At 44.6% G+C, this 14,569-nt stretch overlaps 1 protein-coding gene across 1 annotated transcript in view; it reads right to left on the minus strand.

Annotated features, from left to right (window-relative positions):
- abca5 (ATP-binding cassette, sub-family A (ABC1), member 5) overlaps positions 1 to 14,569 on the minus strand; it is a 43,719-nt gene that overhangs the window by 20,080 nt on the left and 9,070 nt on the right. Inside the window, exons 6-18 of the mRNA XM_042082014.1 lie at positions 11,724 to 11,950; positions 10,371 to 10,512; positions 9,051 to 9,239; positions 7,620 to 7,767; positions 6,993 to 7,170; positions 5,239 to 5,297; positions 4,845 to 4,955; positions 3,779 to 3,954; positions 2,984 to 3,103; positions 2,562 to 2,700; positions 1,950 to 2,040; positions 1,183 to 1,322; positions 516 to 635 (exon numbers count right to left, since the gene is read on the minus strand). Of these exons, the coding sequence (XP_041937948.1) occupies positions 516 to 635; positions 1,183 to 1,322; positions 1,950 to 2,040; positions 2,562 to 2,700; positions 2,984 to 3,103; positions 3,779 to 3,954; positions 4,845 to 4,955; positions 5,239 to 5,297; positions 6,993 to 7,170; positions 7,620 to 7,767; positions 9,051 to 9,239; positions 10,371 to 10,512; positions 11,724 to 11,950 (1,840 nt within the window). The remainder of the gene's footprint in view (positions 1 to 515; positions 636 to 1,182; positions 1,323 to 1,949; positions 2,041 to 2,561; positions 2,701 to 2,983; positions 3,104 to 3,778; positions 3,955 to 4,844; positions 4,956 to 5,238; positions 5,298 to 6,992; positions 7,171 to 7,619; positions 7,768 to 9,050; positions 9,240 to 10,370; positions 10,513 to 11,723; positions 11,951 to 14,569) is intronic.

Below are 14,569 nucleotides of genomic sequence, written 5' to 3' on the forward strand. Positions count from 1 at the left end.
GAGCTTGCACACTGCTCCAACAAACAGCAACAAACTCCAACAAACAGCAACAGTTGGGTCAGTGTGGGCCGGCCGTCTGTCTTTGTTGGTGTTTGTTGGATGGAGACACCACAGTGTGGACTGGCAGTTGGTTTTATGAACATTCTAAAGACTATTTCCAACAGCTGCCAACTTTAGAATGTTGGAGTTTGTTGGTGTTTGTTGGAGCAGTGTGCAAGCTACTTTTTATAGGCACTGTAATGGCACTGAATGTTCTTTAAAACGGTTTCCTGACAGGCAGACTCATCTATAGTTCCAGAAACGACTTTCAGTTATGTCTATAACAAATTATTTTCATTGCCTGAAAGCCTCAAAATCTCTCAGGAACAGGTGTAATAAATAAACTGAGATGATTTCGCTGCTTAAATATAATATGCCAGAACCTGTGAAATAGATAATGCCTATCTGTTTTTAAAACCTTTGTGAAGCTTATGAGGGTCTTTTGTGACCTTTGACCTAACCTTTGACCACCTTACCTGCTTGGTCTACCTCAGCTTCTGCCTCCAGACGTAGGAACACATCCTCCAGCGTAGTCATGGAGACACCATAGTTGGTGATGCCCAGATCGGGGCGACAGTCTAACTCCGCAAACAAGCCTGTGGAAGCGTTAGGGATGAGGTCAAACAGGGCACGTCCAAACTTCGCCGCCATGTTGTGTGTGGCAAACTCATTAACATTGCATTACATTGTAGACACATTATGTATAATGCACAGAGGCCATTTGCTATCTCCTTGATGATGATGATTAAGTTAATATAGTGAAGCAGGGAGTGTTCCTATGAATTGAGTCCTTAGCCTATCCAGATCTAGGTCCTTAGCCAAAAAACTACAAGAGCCACTGCAGGACATGTACTGGGTCTACATCTACTGTTAGCTACTTTCAGTAGAGGCCATATCAAATCAGCAAGCATGGTAACGGCTAGGGAGAAATATATGAGTAACTTTTGTTACCATGCCAACCGTGGTTGTCTTGAACAAAGACAAAAGGGACACTCATTAGAACATTTCACATTTGTGTTTTCTGCCTAAGTCACATACATTGGATTTAAAAACAAGGAACATAGAAGAACCTTCCAGTCCGGTGTTAAACGGATGGGACTGAGGAAGGTTGGGGTCACGCCCACACAGGGAGCTACGTCTCACCTGGAAAGGTGTCCATGCTTTCAAAGGGCAGTGTGAATGTGAGCTCTGCCTCCTGTTGCCGTGACAACTGTGCCTTGGGGACGTGTTGCTTCACGAGTGATGCGATGGTATCCACCTCACACCCCTCACTCACCGACATTCTGTGAAACGTTTGTTTGTTTTTTTTTTTTTTTAGTTAAAGTCAGTTTCCATTTTCACTGTTATTTTAACCCTTTAATGCTAAGCTCCTTAAAGCAACATCACTCATTAGGCGTTCATTTCTATGTCGTGTTTCAAAGAATAGTCACAGGTAAGTCAATAAGGATGTGGAGAAAATAAAACAGTTTCGTTCTAGATTTAATGACAAAAAGGGCTTTCACTGCCAAATGGTTGAGAAAACTGCTAAAGAAACAGGAAGAAAATTCTATACAACCCTTCAAAACCCCATAAGAAACTTCAGAACGCAAACTTGTGTGGTTTAACCCTTAAAGGAGTGGAATGTTGAGAAATGAACGTTCTAAAGAATATCTGGGTTCATTGAATTCAACATAGAATTTTATAACCTACAATTGTTGCGGAACTTAGAACGTTCAAAAACCTACACCTTTAAGGGATAATATTCCTGATTGTGCAGATTGTAAGCGTGTGCTGAATAAGGGGAAGCATAGCCGAGGGCGGCGTGAGATGCCTGCTTATTATGGAGCCTGACTAGGAGAGAAGGCCTCCAAACAAGCCAGTTCATGATGGAGCGAATAGATTGCGGAGGAATATTTATAAAGAGCTCTTGCCTGAGGTGGTAGCCGACGCCACACTTGGTTTTGAGGTACAGCGATGAGCCCACGCACTTGAGCTGGCCCTGTGATATCACTGCCTTACGATCTAGAGAGAGAGGGAGAGGGAGAGGGGGGGAGAGAGGGGGGGGGGGGGGGTAGAGCAGACACCCCGTTAATTTACTGCCAATATCGATGCACAGATGGCACACTTACAATATCCATGAGGCAGACAGTTTAATATATATAATGAATGAGTGGGCAATACTGTAAACTGTGCCAGACAACATGGACTGACCGATACCACAGATTAGCATGCATACAAAGACATTAGGCACAGATACTACAGAATGGTGCAGTTATTAGGAATTATATTAAGACAAAAGCAAAGAGCAACCCATGACCGTCATTATAGATCAACAGACACACTGTTGACTAATACAATTCAACAGTGGGGTCAGTTTGGCTTGAAATATCGAATGATTAGTCACACTAGCAGTGAAATGGATGAGGAGAGATCAGGTGAGGGATGAAATGATGAGAGGAGAGAAGAGGAGAGGAAGAGAAGAGAGGTGGGGTGACCGGATTGTTGGCTGTAAGCAGATGGACGGTGAAAGGGGGGGGGCATACCGGCAAGGATGTCTGCTTCGTCCATGTAGTGGGTGCTGAGGACAGTGACCCGGTCGGCTCGTCGGTTCCTCAGGAGGGACCATACCTGGTGCCGTGAGCAGGGGTCCATTCCTGCAGTGGGCTCATCCAGGAGCAGGATCTAACAGACACACACACACACACACACACACACACACACACACACACACACACACACACACACACACACACACACACAGACACACACACAGACACACACACAGACACACACATAGACACACACATAGACACACACCTTTAAATGTTACCACCCAGTAATGTATGCCAGCCACATATGCACCCAATAAATAATACACAGAGATAACACAAGAGCAATGGTAAGCAGCTGAATTAAGGCCCATATCGCCCCATGGCACTGGAACACAGAGCACAGGGCCAGGCACCTTGGGGTCTCCCAGGATGGCGATGCCCACAGACAGCTTCCTCTTCTGGCCGCCACTCAGGTTCTTGGCCTGGGCATCCATGATCTTCTCCAGGTCCAGATCCTTTAGCACTTTAGACACCTGATGGGGAACACGAACAGCACATGAAACACACACACAGACCACACACACACACACACACACACACACACACACACACACAGACTCATAGACACACACAAACACAGAGAGACACTTACCAACTAAACTAATAAACCAGACTAAACCAGGGACTATTAAAGAATACAATTAAACATTAAGGAAGTAAGTAAGCAAGCAAGTAACAGCACGTATATTAGATGGCTTCCAATTCAGAGGAGAGTTATATCCAATGATATATAATTTTCAGAAGTTACGAACTTGCACAGTGATTAGTTGCGGCACTATAATTAAAAATGGGTGGGAAAAGAGGCCTGGTTTTAAATATAGACAGCAGAGTTGGAGGAAAGCAAAGAGGAACAAAAAACCGAACAACTGCTCATGCTCACACACACACGCTCACACGCTCACACACACACACGCTCACACACACGCACGCTCACACACACGCACGCTCACACACACGCACACACACGCGCTCACACACACACACGCTCACACACACACACACACACACGCTCACACGCTCACACGCTCACACGCACACGCACACACGCGCACACGCGCACACACACACACGCGCTCACACACACACGCGCTCACACACACACGCGCTCACACACACACACGCGCTCACACACACACACACACACACACCTCAGCGTCGATGTTGGAGGGCAGGATGCCCTTGATGGCGGCGAAGATGTGAAGGTGCTCCTCCACAGTGAGCACGTCAAAGATGATGTTGAACTGCGGACAGATGCCCACCAACTGCTTCATCTCCGAGCCTTCCGCGATCTCCGCCACCGGAGATCCGTAGATGGTGGCCGAGCCTAGACACACATCAACATAATCATCATCATCACTATCACCACCACAATCACCATCATCCTCATCACCACCACCACAATCATCATCATCATCATCATCATCATCATCATCATCATCACCACTATCATCACTTCTATCACCCCCACAATCACCATCATCAGCAGCAGCAGCAACAACATTATCTTCATTACCATCAATACAATCATCTTCATAACCATAACATCTAATCATCATCATCACCATAGCATCTGATTAATATCATGTAGGTTTGGTGCCACTGGACAGTGGACTGGACACTCAAATCCTAACCTCCTATCACTCAGACATAGACATTTTTCAAAAGGTTCTCTTTGTAGATTTGAGTGGTCTTCAAAGCAACATTATGTTTGCCATGGCACTCTACCAAATACACTGGGTTGAATTGAAGAGCTCCACATGTGTCCCAAGAATCCCAAGAGTGCCAGCCTGGTGCTAGCAGGTCGGCATGCTAACGTTAGCACAAAGCATAAGCGTTTTTGACATTACGTCAAAAAAGGCTGTTTGGTCACATTCGGTCCGACTTGCAGGTCATTTTTGAACATATCATAAAAAAAAAGATCATACATAGCACCAGGCCTCAACAATAACTTAAAACTTAAAAGTGGTTGCCAGCTTGGCAACTAGGCATGAGGTTTTGGTTGCCAAAGCCAACCGAATCTGGTTGCCACTTGTAACAATTTGCAAGCCAAGGGCAACTGTAAATATCGAGCCCTGCATAGCACCTTTAAAGCAATCCAGAGCCCCAAGCGGACATGTCTACTGATGAGCGCAGCAACACTGTGGTGAGTCAGAGGGTCGGAGGTGGACAGAGGGGTCGGAGGGGGACAGAGACGGTCTCAGTGGCCTCACTCACCTTCAGTGGGGGGACAGATGCCACAGAGGATGTTCATGAGGGTGGACTTGCCTGCTCCACTGTGTCCCAGCAGCGCTGTGATCTGGCCCTCGTAAATGTCAAAGGTGAAGCCTGACCACACCAACACACACACACAACAGTATACCAACATGGTGTCAGGGTCACATATACACACACATACAACAACCAAAAATGAACATACCAAAATAGTGTCAGAATCACTCTCTCTCTCTCACACACACACACACACACACACACAATGTCCAGGCTACAGACACGACAGTGTAAAATATGCTAAATTGAGCTGATGGTGAGTTAGGATTATTTTTTGAAAAAATAAATAAACTAAACTATAAATATGTTCAGTCAAACATTAAGAGTTTGACTCACTCACCCCGCAGAGCCTCCACTATGTTGTCCTTCTCTTTGTAGACCTTCCGGATGTTATTAATCCTGACAGGATGAGAACAGGCAAACACAGACACACACACACACACAGACAGACACACACACACACACAGGTCAGTAATGGATATTAAAGGACTGTTTGGCACAGGGCCATTACAGCATTGGGGCTTCTGCTGGAAGTGCTTCCACAGCTCATCATCTGTATGAAGTCGGCGCTTTATTTCCAAAATGACTGCAGCAACTCAGCCGGAACGATCCTTAGGGCAGAGTTTGTGTGTGTGTGTGTGTGTGTGTGAGTCAGTGTGTGTGTGTGTGTGAGTAATAGTGACAGACAGGCATCATGTGTGTGTGATTGTGTGTGTGTGTGTGTGAGCAAAAGTGACAGACGGAGATTGTGTGTGTGTGTGTGTAGAGTAGTAGGTAGTGTGGGGACACTGAGCTAAACCAGAGCATTCAGGAGATTGTTTGGGAGGTGACGTCACCCCACACAAGCACTCAATTTTCTCCTTCAAAAGGACAAAGACACACACACACACACACACACACACACACACACACACACACACACACACACACACACACACAGTTCTGCCAAACAGATGGATAACCAGATCAGTGTCAATCAAGAGACAGGCAAGCTTGCAGTAAATATCTACCTCATGCAAGTCAGAAAGAATTTGATACAGACATATTGTTTATACCATAGACATGATGATACAATAATACATTTGTTAGATTGAAGCTTGATGGGGTGCTTTAGCCTAGCTAGACACAGAAAAGTCAAAATGTCAAACAACACTAGGGTCGAAGTGAGAATTCCACCATCTACCTGCAGTGTCCATGTACATTCTCTTATCATAAATATAATAATCATAAATATATCATAATATAATTAAATCACATCATTTACAACAGAGTTCCATGAGAAGGTTTTGGGTGGGTTAGGTGTGATGGTGGTGTGTTTGGTAGGCCTATCCTACCGTATGGCCTCCTTGCCTCTTAACTCAGGGGAGATGGTGTGTGTGTGTGTGTGTGTGTGTGTGTGTGTGTATGCGTCCCACCTGATGGCCTCCTTGCCTCTGAACTCGGGGGAGATGGTGTGTGTGTGTGTGTGTGTATCCCACCTGTTGCCTCCTTGCCTCTGAACTCAGGGGAGATTGTGTGTGTGTGTGTGTGTGTGTGTGCGTGCGTGTGTCCCACCTGATGGCCTCCTTGCCTCTGAACTCAGGGGAGATTGTGTGTGTGTGTGTGTGTGTGTGTGTGTCCCACCTGATGGCCTCCTTGCCTCTGAACTCAGGGGAGATTGTGTGTGTGTGTGTGTGTGTGTGTGTGTGTGTGTGTGTGTGTGTGTGTGTGTGTGTGTGTGTCCCACCTGATGGCCTCCTTGTCTCTGAACTCAGGGGAGATTGTGTGTGTGTGTGTGTGTGTGTGTGTGTGTCCCACCTGATGGCCTCCTTGCCTCTGAACTCAGGGGAGATTGTGTGTGTGTGTGTGTGTGTGTGTGTGTGTGTGTGTGTGTGTGTGTGTGCGTGTGTGTCCCACCTGATGGCCTCCTTGCCTCTGAACTCAGGGGAGATTGTGTGTGTGTGTGTGTGTGTGTGTGTGTGCGCGCGCGTGTGTGTCCCACCTGATGGCCTCCTTGCCTCTGAACTCAGGGGAGATGGTGTGTGTGTGTGTGTGTGTGTGTGTGTGTGTGTGTGTGTGTGTGTGTGTGTGTGTGTGTGTGTGTGTGTGTCCCACCTGATGGCCTCCTTGCCTCTGAACTCGGGGGAGATTGGCTCGATGGACTCGTCTCCCACGGGAGCCCCGTTCACCTCGGCCTCGTACACCGAGCTCACCTCCGTGTAGCGCTTCCTGCGCTGCGACCAATAGGACGGCTTCAGGAAGTAGAGGACAGAGCGTCGCATGCCAAATTCACCTTGACAACGACAAAATAAGAGGCTTTTTTTATTCCATCATCAGCATTTTTGGATGATTCAGGAAGTAAAAAAAACTGCAGGAAAAACCAGTCCAGTATGAAAGCCTTAAAGATAGATACTTCATTTATCCCGATGGAAATGTAAAGACTTAGCACGACTGGTGACACGTTGTTGATATTTGATCTCAACAGACAAACACCCTCCCCTTCTGTGCACCTGAAGCAGCATATAAATTGACTGCAACTTTTCCTGGCTCAGGCTAAGCGACTATGTTTCACATTCACAGAGCCAGGACTTTTGCTTTTTTTAGGGGGCGCACAGATTGAACAGATAGCTAGAGGAGTGAAGAGTAATTGGCCCAATCTGACAAAAAGTGCACCAGATTGGAATCGTGGACCTCGCCTTTAACTGGGGGCTATCTAGAACATTCCAGAAGTGGAGTTATTACCTGGCAGCACCTGGTCCAGGTAGACGGCGAGCAGCAGGTAGAGGATGCAGTCCAGGAAGAGCATGAGCAGGGGCACGTAGAGAGCGTGGGGGCCGTTGGCCAGCGTGGAGAAGACGGCTCCGTCACCCTGGGCCTCCAGATACACCACCTACACACAGACCAAGGCATTAGCATTTACTGCTGATCAGAGACCTGCATTATCCACTAACCACACACAGACCAAGGCATTAGCATTTACTGCTGATCAGAGACCTGCATTATCCTCACACACTACCTACACACAGACCAAGGCATTAACTGTCATTTCCCGCCTATTAAGCAAGGTTTATATATTGATTTTGAAAAAAAAAATATTTTACATAGGGGCGGGCTATACATGGAAATGCATTTCATTTCTTCATTCAGAAAGCATGATTTGGTTCTAATTGGGCTATTGGGCACGGTCAATACACCGTTATATATATTTACTTAGCATAAAACACTGTCGTGCAGTTTATAGCCTACATTATGCCGCTAATACACGGGAGATTACTGTACTGCTGATCAGAGACCAGTGTTATCCACACACCCCACTTACACACAGAGCAGGCCATTAGCTACTAGTATTAACTACTGATCAGAGGTCAGTATTATTCACATACAGGAGACAGGCACACACATTTATATTTCATAAAACATCAGATTATCTTATCCTGGCAAACTCAGAGAGAGAGTGAGCCGTTTATTTATGTCTGGTCAATAACTGCTTTCTTCCATCTAAATCTACGGGCATGGCAAACCAAATGCATATGCAACATAATAATTCCCTCTAGCATCACACATCTTTCTTGGGTGTCTATAATTTATTACAAGTCTATGATTTATAAAGAGCCTCCTCCTAAATTATAACTTTTCCAAAGTGCCTTTATTCTTGCCTCTGCATTGGTATGTCAAAAAGAAACATTTCCAATTTCCTACTGCTATTTACTATAACTTCATTATCTTAAACATGCCTAACATTAGCACAATACTATAGGTTGAATATGTTACATAAACCTCTGTATGTTTGTGGATGTCTATGGCCACAAACCATGCTACAGAATGAAGGAAGTAGAGGCTCAGAGGAGGACGTTTGTGTGGTCCTTGTCTACTGGAGGCCTGTTAGAAGCCATCTGTTAAACGCCTCCAACCTGGCGGTGGAGCGGCTATAAAACTCACTGTACAAACAACGTTCTGGAGGACGGCCAGGACAAACAAGCTTGCGGTCACTCACGCCACTGCATCTCATGCAAGCCAATGAATCAAACGGCTTGCCATCGCCCATCGCCGACTACTCATCTCTCACTCTCACCTCGAAAGGGCCGTCCGTCGCCGCGGTTACGGCTGAGGGTGGTGGTATGTGTGCGTACATGTATGTGTGGAGGGGTTGCCATGGTGAGCCGGGTGCGTTACCTGGGCGATGCCGATGGAGAAGGCGCTGGGGGAGAGGAGGCAGAGGAGCCAGACGAGCGACTGGGGGAAGTCGCGCATGAGAACGGTGAAGAGGGACAGGCAGCCGAACACCACCGTCAGCATGGAGCCCACCGTGCTGGCAAACTTGGGCTTCTTGAAGAGCGGCGTCAGCATAAAGGAGAAGAAGATCTGCCAGGAAAAGAGGAAGGATGAGAGAGAGAGAGAGAGAGAGAGAGAGAGAGAGGGAGAGGGAGGGAGAGATAGATAGATAGACAGAGAGAGAAATAAGGAAAGAAAGAAAGAAAGAAAGAAAGAAAGAAAGAAAGAAAAAAGAGAGAGAAAGAAAAGAGAGAAAAGAGAGAGAGAGAGAAAGAAAAGAGAGAGAGAGAGAGAAAGAGAGAGAGAGAGAGAGAGAAAGAAAAGAAGAGAGAGATAGAGAGAGAGAGAGAGAGTTTACTTCAGAGCTGGAGTGGGCACAGCGTGTTCATTGCCAGCCCCAGAGAGTAAACAATCCTGTATCTGACCCTTGTGTTATGATAATTCTCAAACAGCTTATGTTTCATAAGATGAGCTTCCCGTTACACCATCCAAACACACCCCTAGTAATTCTCTGTGCTTCCACATTGCTCATCCTTCGCCAAACAGGCCCATCTCCGCGGCATCCTCTAAGACCTCGCCCAGCAGCGGGAGCTTACACGCTAATGACACATAAAACAGCCGCTGACACAAGCCACGACTGCCTAAAAAAAAACTATAATCCCTGCCCGGGCAAACGGCCGACGCAGAGATGCCGGAGATGCTACGCTAATGTTGGGCTAGCGCTTCTGACAGCAGGGCTCAGGGAAACGCGAAGGCCAGACTTTTGTCAGCTCCCCCAAGAAAACGTAAAAATGTAAAATGTTTAAAACCAATTTAGAAGCTTAGCTTTTTTTTACTCTGGAGTTGGCTTCAAACTGCAGCTGGCACAGATAAGCGGAAGCCTCTGTTAGGCAGCGTGTTTTATAGCAGGGTGCCAAATCATGTACTTTACATTCTGTGTATTTACATTAATCCATAAATATATTACACACTTTTCACATATGAAATGTGTATAATGTGAAAGTAGAATGTATATGTACATTACAATAGCAATATGCTGATAACCTAAACCCTGAAACCAACTGCACTACTACTACTAAAATTACAATGCAATGAATGAATAATAATAATAATAATAATAATAATAATAATCAAAATAATGACCAAATGATCTCAACATTACCAAAATAATCACAATTATAATTTGTGCCATGATCAAGCGAGCATGCTGGTGTGACTTACTGAGGAGATTCCGTAGAGGAAGATGAGCAGGAAGATGACAAAGAAGTTGCTGTTGTAGAAGAGGGAGGTCCAGGTGGCAATCACTGCCATCAGGATGGACATGGTGGTCACTAGAGCAGCGTACAGTAGACCCCACGACAGCCTGAGGATACACACACACACACACACACACACACACACGTATATTTACTCCTTTATTTGCGTCCACAATTCACAAGGACAACAATTTGACAGGTGCAATAATTGCTCAGAGAAGTTTCAGTCATATGACTCTGTTGGCAATAATAAAACAGCAGCACAACAGATGTTATGGGTGAACGTACACACACACACACACACACACACACACACACACACACACACAAACAAACCATTGTAGCATGTACACAAGGATCAAATAGAGGTTACTAAAACTCAAAAAGTGCTAAATATGCCAGCAGCACTTCATACGAGTTCTAAGAGACAGCGAGCGCCCTCATCGCACCTCTCCACTCTCCTCACCAAAAGCCACTTCAACATCAAGCACTTACCCATGTTTATTTATTATGCACTTACCAACACTATTTATCTATCTAAACCATCTGTTGCTTGCTACCAGTAATCATTTTCACAGCCAGCAATGTCTGCAACGGCAATATTTTTCATTTGATCACAACACCCAAATCCACAAAATCCTGCAAATCCACCTCATTGAGCTGCCATGTTTGTTTCTGAAGCCCCCACTTCAAGAGAGTGGGTGAATCAGTGTCGACTTGACTAGGAACTGCGCATAAGAGGCTTTGAGGCCTGAAAAGACTGCCACCACAAACACTAATGAACAAAGCCACTTGATCAAAAGGACCTCGTGGGCTCTGCCTGTTGCGAGAGAAGGAAGGGATGGGATGGTGTCAATCATGTGTGATTTTCCCCCTTTCATCACAACCTCACATGTTGAAGTAGTTTTTGTGATTTTTCCCTTTTCTTACCAATACATACGACACATAACCCATCATTTCCATGGCCATTGTGATCTTTGATGTTTCTTCATTACAAGAATAACAACATAAAAGCTCATTTATGGTCAACTTTAACAGAGAGTCTTCTCTCCATACTCTGCATTCATTTAGTCCGTCTTTTGCACGTTGACTGAACGCTTACGGAAACAGACAAAATGTACCAACGTTTAAAACGGACGGATACAATTTTTGTATTGGTACAAAATATTAATTGGTACATACAATGCTATAGTAATACAATTATTATTAATTAATAATATTAATTAATTAATACAAACATTAATTGGTACAAAAAGGGTGGTATTAATCAGGAGGCTTGTATCTACACCACGTGGTTTTGTGCGCCCCCTTCGCTCACCAGAAGGCCGAGTCGTACAGTCCCATCATGGTCATGGTGTCCTTGAGGCGTCGCTCCTTCTCGGCGGCCACGTTGACGATGAGGAAGGAGACGAAGGGCGTGAAGGCCAGCACCAGGTAGATGGAGATGAGCGCGTGCGGGAACTTCTGCACCTCCACCGAGCCCGGCTGACCCATCATCACCACGCGCACGTCCATCTCCCGCCACACCGACCGCTTGGTCTGCATCTGTGGAGGGCCAGGAGATTATTGATTATTAGATCATTGCTGCACTAACAATAGCCTAGTGGCACTGCACCTTTACTGTACCTTTGATGTACCATGATTGTTGTAAGTGGCTTTGAATAAAAGCGTCAGCTAATGACTATATGTGAATGTAAACGTAAGATAAGCAATGCACTTGGTCTGCATCTGCGGAGGGTCAGGAGGAAGATTTTTTTATATATATATATATTTTTTTTTTTGGGGGGGGGGGGGGGGGCTTTTATGCCTTTAATCTGACAAGATAGTGGAGAGAGTGCTAGGAAGCGAGTGGGAGAGACAGATGGGGCGGGATCGGAAAATGACCCAGGCCAGACTTGAACCCTGGTCCACGTGCACTGCAAAAAACTGCTTATCTAATAAAATCTAACCAAGATTATTAGTCTTATATCAAGATAAAAATAACTAGTTTGTTTTGTTTTCAGCATAAAGAGACTTACCTAGCGCTTTCTTCGTGAAATCATTTGACTTAATTTAAAAAAAGTTTGACTTATTTTAAGACATCTCATCCTGAAAACAAGCAAATTTTTCTGCCAGTGCGTTAAGCAAATTTGTCCTAAAAACAAGCAAATTTGTCTGCCAGTGCGTTAAGTAAATTTGTCTTGATAAGACTCCTTAAAATAAGTCAAAGTCTTCTTAAATTAAGTCAAAATGATCTTTCGAGAGAGCACTAGGTAAGTCTTTTCATACTAAAAACAATACTAAATAGATTTTTTGATCTTATTTTAAGATTAATAACACTTGGTTAGATTTCATTTTTTGCAGTGTGCCAACGGGATTATGGTATGAGCGCTGTAACCCGTTGTGCCACAGATTATTAAATCATTGCAGCACTAACAATATCCACCTTTACAGTACCTTTGATGTACCATGATTGTTGTCAGTGGCTTTGGATAAAAGCATCAGCTAATGAATAAATGTGAATGGAAATACTGTACATAAGCAAAGCATTTCAGATTTCTACACATCATCTCCCTGTTACTGAACATGAGACTCTTCTGATGGTTTACAAGTAACTACACCTAGTACTCTAAGTACTACTACCCTTAGTAGACTGCACGAGTATGGCAAGTGATGCCAGGGGAGCATTACTGCTGTCCAAACTAAACTCCAAGTAGTAGAAACAGCAATAGCAATAGTTCTGCTAGTAATGTTTTTAGTAGTGGCAGTGCTACTAAGCAGTGACTGCTTAAGCAGAACTAGTAGCAATCGCCACCAGTAGTGGAGGTAGAAGAAGTAGCATTTCTTAGCATTTCTTCTGACTATGAAGGCATAGATGGGGGCAAAGGTGGAGGGATATGGGGAATTCCAACTACACCCTGCAGATCAACACATCCGCCTCCTGTGACATAATATGTACCAATGTGTTAGAAGACGTAAAGGTAATACCAATTGCAGTTAGTACCACTTAACAATAACCACAGCAGTACACATCAGTGTACTGCACAATTTGGGGCAGTTATGTTTGTTAGATACAAAGTCCCATGTAGTATCGTAACTCCCCCTATTTCCACCGGTCCCCTTTTTTCCACCGTCTTGCGTGTATGTGTCACTTAATATCCATTTCTATACAAACCAAGACAGCGGACTCCTATAGAAACGCAACCACCCACAACATAGGTGTATCTAAATTAGCTATGTACCAAAAATGACATTTTACCGTGACTCGAGGAGCTGTAAACAGTGTTGTAAGGCTGCGTGTACACAACCGCTTGGAGCTCCAGTGGAATTTTAATTTCACGACGAGAATTCTCGGTCTAACCGTCCATGTGCCGTTGAAACGGTGTAAATAGGCGACCCATCAGGCCAGCACTATAACTCCGAGCGTGGTAAACAAAATCGGATATTTCAGGCAGTAAATGCTCCCGTTAAGAACCAAACCAGATTTTGTTCAAATCTACACAACTATGGCTACTGAAAAATGTAAGGTTAATTTAGTAAATGTTATTTTGAAGTGTTAAAAAACATCGTTGTTTTAGAATTTCTGAACAAAAGTGGTGATAATTGGGGGTGTTACGATATGTGCATAGATATTAAGAGTTAGGATTGTTGGTAAAAATATGGCATACCAAAGTGAGACATGAGGTCCAGTCACGGAGAAGGACAATCAAGATGCAAAGTTTAATTTGGCTGTATACAGGAGAGAGGCACACATGAAGCACAATGCACTCCAGAATATGTGTCTCTGTCTTGACACAGAATTATCTAGGGTTTAAGTACACAACAGCAAAGGATAGATAATCATATCTAGATAGATAATTGCAGAGTCAGGAGACATCCAGGCTACCCTAATCAATGACGCCAATGGCATTTGACGCAAAACAAACAACGGGAAGTGATATCTGTCCCAACCATGGATAATGCCAGGGTTGATATCATACAGGGTCATGAAGTAGGAGCATACTTTTAGTGTCAAAGTGACTTACTAGTGAGAAATTCAGAACATTAAACCACATATTAGAATATTGGACCTAATGCTCTATTCCACTTTCTCTCGGGATCTACAACACAGTTGTACCATTCTGCAAAGGCGGGGGGGGGGGGGGTAATGGCTGGTTAAGCCTCATAGCCCTCCATCTGTTGGTT

Source organism: Alosa sapidissima, chromosome 24 (genome assembly GCF_018492685.1).
Source record: "Alosa sapidissima isolate fAloSap1 chromosome 24, fAloSap1.pri, whole genome shotgun sequence".
Lineage (NCBI taxonomy): Eukaryota > Metazoa > Chordata > Actinopteri > Clupeiformes > Clupeidae > Alosa > Alosa sapidissima.